The following is a 10,506-nucleotide window of genomic DNA, read 5'->3' on the forward strand; positions in this document are numbered from 1 at the left end:
CTAATCTTTCTGAACTTTAATGGCATTTTGAGACATATAAATTGACCCGGCAAAGCCGTAGTCCAACCGACGAAACCTTGACTTAGTGATAATGTGAACATTGACTTGTTATTTTTTTTTTTGAGGGCGAACATTGACTTGTTATTAGTTTCACAAAAAAACATTGACTTGTTATTATCATATATAATTAGTTTTATTATATGGTGCTTCTTGGAAAGTGCAATGACAATGAGGAATATCCGAATACATCTCAAAGGAAGCCACTTAAGATCAAGATGTCGGTTCCAGTACCAAAATTTAGTCATCTTTATTTGGATCGTGGACTTCTAGTGTTTTAGTCTTTAGATGCCATTATAGGGAAGACCCTTAAACGAACAAGCTTAGAGCTAGAGGCACATGCCCCCATGAGGATCAACTATCAAACTTGTTTTCATTTTTTTGATCTCAGATCAAATACCACATTGTCCATGGACACTGTTAAGTGAATCTAAGGTTTACACCGGCATTCTTGCCTCATTATCTGTTAAAATTTTATCTTATTATGTGAAAAAAAAAAAGTGCATATATATATATATATATACACACACATATACACAAAGTTAAAATTACTTTTTTATTTTCCTATAAAAATTTTCCTAAAAGATTTACTAATATACAAAAACAGAAAGTTGACAATTATTAATGTTTCTAACAAACACCGTCAGAGTTCAGATATCCATCTCTTACTTAATAATAATAAAATTAAAAATAAATAAAAAAACACAATTTTTCCTCAATCCATTATGTGATGATTTATAGAACTATTGAAGTATATTATTCAAATAAGTCACATGTTTTTAAAAAAATCACACGATTAAAAGTACAAGTGAATGGGTTTGAGTAATTTTCCTCCCAACCTGTTTAGAAATAAACTATTTCTATTAAACCTTCTGTCATGCCACATTAATCACCAACTTCAAATTCATGATTCCTTCAATTTTCGACTCTCACATTCTGTACCCAAACCCAAACATCAGTAAGAATGCAAACACAAACCCAGCAATCTATCTTCAGAAAACCTGCAATCCATCCTCAGAAAACCCAAATCCGACCCTCGTCCTTCTTGCACAGAGCCTCGTCCCTCTGCCTCCCCCACTCGCAGCAAATTCATTATTCTTAGAGAAATGGTTAGTGGACAACTTTGGGTGATGGTAAAAACACATATATTCCTCTCTTGCCACTACATTTTGATCTAACTTTCTCTTCTTCTTTTTTATCTCTCTAAATCATCAAAGACCCAAAACGTTCAATGATGACGAAATCTGTCACCGACCTTAAGGACAGCACCGCCTCCTCCTCCTCGCAATGGCCTCCATCGTGCCTCCACTGGGTTTCAATTTAGATGGCAAAATGGGTGGTCTTGTGTGTTTTTGGGTTTCAGATATGCTAAATGGGTGTTCGTGGTTTCAAATCTGGTCCAATCAAGGCATAGGAGGATTGATATTGATTGTTTGTGGTTTTCTTTTGTGGGTTTCGATTCAGAAGGGTTTTGATTTGGAGTTTAATTTTGATTTGGATTCAGATGGGTATTCGTTGGTGAGTTTCCTTGGGTTTTCCTTCATTTTCTTTAAAAAAAGAACGAAGAGATTGTTTGCTGAGATTTTTTTTTTTTTTTTTAACAACTAACAAGGCAATCAAACATGTTATTTGTGGAAGAAGGTAAAAATACTGAAAATTAAAAAAATTAAGTTAATTTAATTGTTTTATTTAATTTGTGAATGTGGCAGTGACGGTGGTTTTTGGTTTTCAATTTTGAGATCTTAAGTCTGGATTGGTGTTCTTGGTGTTCTTGTTCAAAATACTTTTAGATCTTAATTCATGTGAAACCACTGAGGATTGACCTTCCAGATGCAGCGGGCGACATAGTTGGAGCTACTTCCATGAAAACCAGCCAGGGACTATGTTTTTCGAGGAAGGGGCTTCGTTTGAGCAAAACCAGTGCTCGTCAGGCATTTCAAGAATGAACTTTGTGAGCCAAACAGAACGCCTGAGAAGTCTGGAGGCAGAGTGCCAACTTCTGCACCATCAGTTGATTGATACTACGAGGACTTCTTCACAACACATTGCTGCATTGGAGAGTGAGAATCTGTGCCTTCGTATGGAATTAGCACGTGCCAAGCAATTTGCTCCACGGCTCTACATGGATCTTCCCCGTCCACACTTCTCATCCGAGAGTGCTTCTTCTTCATCATCAACCTCTACTCAACCTACAATAGCAGCCATTACTCCCGTGGCTTTGATGAGAACAAACAATCTTGGTTTGGATTATACTAATTTCCTTGCCAGATCAGTTCTTGGCTTCCAAAGCGTCAATTACCCATCAGGATCTACTCCACCTAATGGAGGCTCTCACCTCCCACAATAGACACGATTTCTCATCTTTTGGCAAGCTAAGGGTTTCTGTCTCTCTATGAGTAAGATGAGGGTGTTTGTAACTGGGTCAGAGAATGGAATTGGTGGCTATAAATCCGTGGAAGCCATAATAATAGAACACTCCAGAAGCCGCGGGCGGCGGATTGACTCTTTTCAATTATTCTTCTACTCTCTTTTTTTTTTTTTTAATTATTTATTTATATATATGTATTTTAATGGTATATATTATCAATTATGAGTTTTTTTTTTTTAAGAAATTATGAGTTATGACTTACGAATGAATGATGAAGGGTGTAGATTTCGTTTCGCAAATGAATTGTATTAAGCAAATAAAAATTAAAAAAAAAAAAAAAAAAAAAAAGATAAACTACATAAATAGTTTTTATCTTTTACATCATATATTAATTTGGTCTCTATCTTTTTAATTGTGTCAATTTAATTCCTAACATTTTAATATTGTGTTATTTTGATCCTTGCCGTTATTTATTGGATAGAAAAATCTGATATGTCTAATAGAATAATATAAAATTTATTTACTAGCCTCATCAACTGTCAACTGCACAACCATTACATGTAAAAGGTTAATAAAATAAATAAATAAAAACCAAAATCCCCATCACTCTCTTTCTCTTAGAACCTTTACCTCACCCTTATTATCACTCTCACACTACCTAACTCTCTCGGCGAAAACTGAAGTTGCAGACTGCAAGGTCGAGCCACGAGGGCCAGTGGTGAGGTCTTTCTCTCCGATGGCTGAAGGTTCGGTTCCCCATATAATGGAAATTAGATATGGGTTTTGTAGCAGAGAACAGTGTAAATTTTACTGCGATTTGGTGAAGCCCTAAGATTGGAAATTAGATATGGGCTTTGTAGAAGAGAAGAACACAGATTTCATTGCAATCCTGCGACCATCGCAATGTCAAAGAAATGGAAGGGTCTATCTACAGATTTTTAACACACAAACAAATAAAATAAAAAAGAGAGTGAAAAGTTCAATCCAAAATAGTCTGTTACCACCGTAGCATCAAATTTTCATTATTGTTTTTTATGTATGGCACCGAAATTTGTAAAACAATCCAAAATCTTAATATTTGGCTTTGGGGGAAACATTAATTATTTTCACTGTGTTGAATATGCCAGAGAATGGGAATGGCGAGTTTGGGTTGTGAATTTGATGGCTTCATCACAATCAACAATGCTGCCAGGTTGTCCAAAATTTCTTTATAAGACGTGGCTGTACAGTTGGTAGATGATGTGATAAATAAATAAATTTTTTTATTATTCTATTTGACATGTCACGCTTTTTCAACCAAAGAATAACAGCAGGGTGCAGAAAAACCTAATACTAAAAGGTTGGAAATTAAATTGACACAAATAAAATGTTAGGAACCAAATTGATATATTGTATAAATGATAGAGACTATTTCTGTAGTTTACCCCCCAAAAAAAAAAAAAAAAAAAGTAGGATAATGATTTCTAGCTGGATGCCAACTCTTGAAAATTTGCAATTGGATTTTTATCCAACATACCATTGGATGAAACTGGGTCGATCTGCCTAATCAGCAGATTAAGCCCAATTTTGTTCTACCAAATCAGCAGATCAAGCCCATTTATTCTTATCTTTGTGCTAGCTCAGTTTGAAAGGGTTTTTAGACTTTCCGAAACCTTTATAAATATAAGAGGGAACACCCCTCCAATCTCTTACAAAAGCTTGAAGTTGCTTTTTTACTACGGTCTACGAAGATGCTTAGTGCAATGAAGCAATCATTCTAGTTTATCTCTAAGATACTCTAAGATATTAGAATCAGTTTCTTTAAGGTTTTAGAGGAAGTAACAAGGGCCAAAATAGCACAATAGTACTATTTATCAAAATATATATCAATCCATCACTGTTTTGAAAATAGGTAGGAATTTACCACTTTTTGGATACTCGAATTTTCTATGATACTTGAATTTCATGAACTCAAGTTTTATAGAAAAATTTTGAAAATTTTTTATGGTACTAAAGTTCCATAAAAAAAATTTCCACAAATTTGAAGACTATTTTTTGAAAGTACTCAAATTTATGAAACTCGAGTTCCCTAAACTCGAGTATCCAAAAAGTGGTAAATTCTTACATATTTCCGAAACAATGGTAAATTGATATATATTTCAGTAAACAATGGTATTTAGTCATTTTGGCCAATAACAATGTGTTCAAATTCACATAATCCTAAACATACCTTCTTGCATCATTCGTCTACATCTTTAAAGAAATTTTACCATTGTTTATGATATTATATGCTGGTAATTATTCTTTTTTTTTTTTTTAGTTTGTATATATATATATATATATATGTGATCCTTGCTTATTGATAATGTTCTTGTAGATATGAAATTTTATGATTAATACCATGCTTGTGTAAACTAGTCTAGTTACAATCTTATTATGATAATTTGGAGTTTAAGTAGGAAAGAATGGATGCTTCTTCAATGAAAATCTTATGCTAGATCTTAGTTCTTAGATGATATCACTTCTATTTTGTTTGTTCTTAGAATTTTATGCATGTCTATAATAGGTTTTAGACCTTTTGGGTATGCTAGATCCATAAGAATGGTTAAAATTGTAGAAAAATCTTTTTTTTTTTTTTTTTCATGAGAATATTAATTTGTTGTTTAAGATTGATTCTTAGATATGTTTTCAAATAAATCAATTTTCAAAGCCAATTCGGTGTTTTAAAATCCATTTCTTGTTTTATGTTCAAGATAGAAATAGTCTTTTGCATCAAGCCAAAGTTCTTGATTTCCTGCACTGTTTCAAAAAACACAGTTTTGCACTGTTTTAAAATATAGTTTCTGCACTGTTTAAAAATGAGCTTCTACACTATTTTAAAATAAAATTCCCACATTGTTTTTCTTAAAATAAGCTTCCTACACTTTTTTAGAAAGAAAATTACTGCTCTATTTTTAAACCTTTTGCTTTCTACACATGTTTTATCAAAATAAATCTAGGTTTCAAATATAATATTTTGACTTAACAAATTTCAAATCTTTTTCAAGAATCAGAATTTGTTTTCAAGATCAAAATGAAGGCTCTTTTCTAAAATCCAAAGTTATTTGCAAAAGGTTAAATTTGATTTCAGATCTAATAATTACACTTAATCTCAAAAATAGTTTTAGATCTTTTTAATTTGGTTACATAAATTCTAATTTTCAATATTGATTTTGATCTTAACAAATGTTATGATCATAAATTTGAATCCAAACTAAGTCCTTCGTACTTTTATCATATCTCACGACTAAACACTACTACGCAGAAATAATTTCCATTAAGTTTGGGTACAACTCGATGACTAGGACCACCTTGTGGCTCCCATAGGCCATAGAACGTTATTAAATAGGACTCCTCACTCTAGATAGTGCAGGGACCAGCAAAATTTTCTCATTTGGAGATTTTAAAAAACAAATGCAAGCAGGAAAACAATTGCCTTATGTATAAGCATGGTACAATTACTTAAAGCCAATGAGGTTTTAAGTTTTTAACATAAAGATTGTTGGTGGTCAACCAAAATGACAAATTCAGCTCTTGGAATTGCAGTTCAAGAGCCAACCGCGTATCAATCAGGTTAATCCGCAAACAAAATAAAGGTAGCTTTCTTTTAAGGAGAGGACGTAGCTAGCCTTAGCAACTAAATGGTAACAAGCTTTTGAGAACATGAATTCTAATCAATACAAATTTCACTCAACATGCTTATACGATACAATCAACCCCACCCACCTCTCCCGTGAAAGACAAAGATACTTATAAAGACAAACAGCTCCACGAAGTTAACTACACTATAGTTGCAATAAAATTAGTTAAAAATCTAACAAAAAGTTGACTTTATTAACATAAAGTTGTTTCTTAACGGGCACCTTGTGGTGCCGTTAATACTACCCTTTGAATAATTAAGGAAATGTGATGATCAATTAATTACACCCAAGAGAATCTACTCTGCAAAAACTTCAATATAAAATTTTGCGCAGCAGCATGAACATCTCTAATAAAAGTAATTGCACAAAGCTACATGGGAACTCATCATCACAAAGCATGAACATTATCTAAATAAATTATCTATGTTCATGCCCGTATAAAGCACCGCAGAGCAGCAGGCGAAACCCTTTAAGCCCAAAGAAGGCGATGTCTACATAGTCTTTACATAATCAGATGAAACACAAAGATAAAGCAAGAACAGCCACAGCTTCTTTACATATGACCATATACATCATTAAATATCTCCTCCTTATTTTGTGACTACTTGTGAGCACATTCACGCAAAGTTGTTGGCTATATGGCCAACTCAAGAAGAAAAGAAAATGAATAACACTGTAAACTAATGTTTTGATGTAAGATGTTTGTTTTACAATAAAATAATTGGTCAAATGTAAAATATTTTCGGCCAAAGGAAAAATTAAAGACAAAAACTGTATTTTACACTAAAAAAATCGGTAAAACATTTTACACTTTCTTCTCCCCCTCACTCCCCGACACTTATTTCTCAATTTCTACCCCTCTCTCACTTTCTTCTCGCACAACCCATCTCACTCAAGGAAGCCTCTCTCTCTCTCACAGTCATAGTGGCTCACTAGTTCCTCTCTCACACTTCCTTCAACGAAGCCTAAGGTTGCCTACACCGCCACCAAGCCACTATGAACTACCACCTGGGGTGGCTCTCACTTTCAAGTTTCTCTCTCTACCTCAGTTTCTCCCCCTCCTTACTCATGTTTGCTGAGGCTGAAACCCAGGAGACCCATACCACCATTGATGGCGACAGAGCACAACGATGGCCGCCGCTCTCTCTCTCTCTCTCTCTCCATCTCCCTCTCTCTCCCTGTGTTCTTATTTCAGATTCTATGTGGGTTTGGAGATTGGGTTTCCTTTTGGGTTGTTAGGATCTGAATTTTTCAGCTTGGGTTTGAAATCAGGAGTTTGGGCATGGTAGTTTGTAGATCTGTGGGTTTGAGTGTGTTCTCTGTTGAAAGTTACTTTTGATTCGGTTTTTGGGTTTTCAAGCAAAAGATGGTTTATTAGTGATGGTGGACTGGTGCTTGGCTTTGATAGGTGGTTTGATTTGTGCATTTTTATTTACATTTGAAAATATTTTACATTGAAACGTACTGCGCATAACAAGTTGACTCAAATTTGTGCCAGACATGCTGAAAAACTACTAAACCATGAAATGACAACATAGATATTTAGATAGCATGATTAACCATAACCCTTGCAATCTGCTCATGAACGTGAGTGCCCACTAGCAATTTCAACTGTCATACCATGATTATGTTATTTCTACACACATTCATCATCCAACTATTCAATCATGTATTTCAACACACATTCATCATCTAACTATTCTCGTAAACTCCTACACAACAAATCTTGTTCAAGTTACCATGTCAATTCACTTTTATGGAAAATGTAAAATGTAAAAATACATCAAAATAATTTTTTTTTTCTTTTCGTATAAAATTTTTTTAAAAAGTATATCTTAAACCAATACTCTTGAGACCTTCGATAATTTTTCCCATTATTAAAATCTAATTGCCTGTGGAAAAAATGCAAGAGAAAAAATAAAAACTTGAAAAACATAAACCAATTGCACAAAGCTACATAGGAATTCTCATTTCTAAATCAGAGACAAATAGAAGGTTTAGAAGCCAAGATTATGAATATGCCCTCCAAGCAAACATTCAAATCAGTTTGTTTTCAAACGACATAAAACACATGATGATGACTCCAACAACCATAAACTCACATCCCCATATCTACTGGCCCTACAATTAACATCTCTCATCTTTTTAATCCACCACCACCGGCATTGTTCCCTCCTGCAGATTGTGCCGCCTTCCTTGCTGCCTTTTCTTGTAGTGCCTTAGCATCCCTAAAAGAAATAAATTAATTATTATTAAAAATAAAACCCTTTTCTCATCAAACCAAGACAACAATCTATTTTTGCATAGACGTGATTCAAACTCAAATCCCTAATTAGACACAAGGATAAGAGACTTAAGCAATTAAGCTAACAAACGACACAACCAATCTTTTCCATTCCTTCATTAATATAAGTAAAACACTTAGATTAAAACTGTTGAAATAAATTTTTTTTGATAATAGTGTGTACCCTATAAATGAATATAGATTCAGACACATGGACACGATGATATTGCATTTACATTTTCTATACCAAGGGGGGCAAATTTCAAAAATCAAAATTTTGCCTAGTCATCAACATCTAATAAGTATCTAACAATTTGGCAGAGCTTGAATGCAATTTTTAGATGCTCTACATTCATTCAAAAACATTATAGCATTAACCAATAAAGCCCAAACTGCAGCTATGTTTTTTAATTTAATTGGGAACTTCTTTAAGGCCATTTAGTGCCAATATGACAAATCTAAGCTTGTCATTTACCTTTCACTTAAAAAGTAATAATCTATTTTATAATATAAATAACGGGTTTCCCGATTTGGTTTTCAACTTTTTTATGCACTAAAATACTCCACACAAATTCTTAACCTCACTAAAATATCTCTATCATTTAGTTAAATAATTTTAATTAAAAATCACAAACCGGTTAAAAGAGTAATTTATTTTTCTTAAATTTTAGGTTGCTTCTTCTATCTTATTTTTAAAGATTATTCCAAGTTAACTTATCTCACTGGATCGGCTTAGCTTAGATCTCCTCAGATAGAGGAGAGAACTAGCCAGATCTGCACTACTCTCCGAAAGTATTCTATAATTTTATTTTATTTTTTAAAACAAATTCTTCTTAATAAAAAGTCGTTTATTTATCAAAACCAAAACATTTGTTCTTTTAAGTAATTTTCAGGAAATAAAAGACAAAGAAAAAAAAAAAGCTTTGTGCAAAAATTACATCGAAACACACAGAGAATAAAGAATGATCAAAGTGAGAGAGAGAGAGAGAGAAGTACCTTTCACGGCGTTGTTCGGGGGTGAGGCCATCGCCTTTTGGCTGCTTAGTTTTGCCGCCGGCGCGAGCCTGAGCCCGTTCACGGTCTCGCTCTCTTTGGTTGCCGCGTTCGCTTCAGTTAAGGCCAAACAACAAACAACCAAAGCAATAATATCACAAAACGAAAAAACCAAAACCGTTCCTCTTCTTTTTTTTTTCTTTTTTTACCCAAATTCCACGTGCATAAATTATAACCCGTTTGGTTTCCGAGAATACGTCTAACAATTAAGAAAATAATTTTTTTAAATAAAAAAATTAATTTTTTGAATGAATTGTTTTGATACTGATTTTCTCGGAAGCCAAACAGGAGGATAGAAACAACAAACCGTAGGGGGAAAAGGCTGATCTAGGGAAGGATATGAGTCATTATATTATTTATTATTGAGATTTGAAAGATTCGATCAAGAAAAAAAAAAGCCCGCTGATCCTGAAACTTCAGAACAATCCAAGAAAAAAAAATTCATCAACAATCTGTAACTTAAAAAAAAAAAAAAAAAAAAAAAAAAAAAAAAAATCTAAACTTTGAAAATAAGAGGGAGAGAGAGAGTTACCTTATGGTGAGAGATCTGAGCAAGAAAGGCTGCGCAGAGAGAGAGAGAGAGAGGGTGTAGTGAGTGAGTGGATGGAATCGGTGGCTATAAATCTGTGGAAGCTAAAATAATAGAACACTCTAGAAGCCGCGGCGGCTTGATTCTTTTCAATTATTCTTCTACTCTCTTTTTTTTTAATTATTATTTATTTATATATGTGTATTTTAATGGTATCTATTTATCAATTATGAGTTATGAATGAATGAGCGGTGTAGATTACGTTTCGCAATTTTTTTTTTAAATAAAAAGGTAAGATAATGATTTCCAGCTGGATGCCAACTTCTGAAAATTTGCAATTGGATTTTTATCCAACATACATTGGATGAAACTGGGTCGATCTGCCTAATCGGCAGATTAAGCCCAATTTTGTTCTGCTAAATCAGCAGATCAAGCCCATATATATTTCTACGTGCGGACTAAAATCCAGTACAATACCATTCACCATTTTCACTCACAAATTTTTTTCACATTTCAATCTCTTTAACTTTCACTTTTTACTTCTTTAAAGTTTTTT

The 10,506-nt window shown here is 33.4% G+C and overlaps 1 protein-coding gene across 2 annotated transcripts; it reads right to left on the minus strand.

Moving 5' to 3' along the window:
- Positions 1-8,027: 8,027 nt before the first annotated feature.
- Positions 8,028-10,110, minus strand: LOC126699198 (uncharacterized). 2 transcript variants are annotated; one of them, XM_050396871.1, is made up of 4 exons: positions 9,954-10,110; positions 9,763-9,835; positions 9,365-9,470; positions 8,028-8,312 (listed from the first exon to the last, which is right to left on the minus strand). In XM_050396871.1, the coding sequence occupies exons 2-4, from the start codon at positions 9,767-9,769 to the stop codon at positions 8,222-8,224; spliced, it is 204 nt and encodes a 67-aa protein (XP_050252828.1). In that variant the 5' UTR covers positions 9,770-9,835; positions 9,954-10,110; the 3' UTR covers positions 8,028-8,221. The 2 variants fall into 2 exon arrangements, with proteins under 2 accessions (XP_050252828.1, XP_050252829.1); XM_050396872.1 differs by having other exon boundaries at positions 9,763-9,829; positions 9,954-10,096.
- Positions 10,111-10,506: the final 396 nt, after the last annotated feature.

The sequence above is a fragment of the Quercus robur genome, chromosome 9, assembly GCF_932294415.1.
Source record: "Quercus robur chromosome 9, dhQueRobu3.1, whole genome shotgun sequence".
NCBI lineage: Eukaryota > Viridiplantae > Streptophyta > Magnoliopsida > Fagales > Fagaceae > Quercus > Quercus robur.

Excerpts from the sequence above, each read along its gene's own strand:
- LOC126699198 (XM_050396871.1), bottom strand. Across the intron at positions 8,313-9,364 it reads CCCGAACAACGCCGTGAAAG|GGATGCTAAGGCACTACAAG; the intron begins GTACTTCTCTCT and ends TATTTCTTTTAG.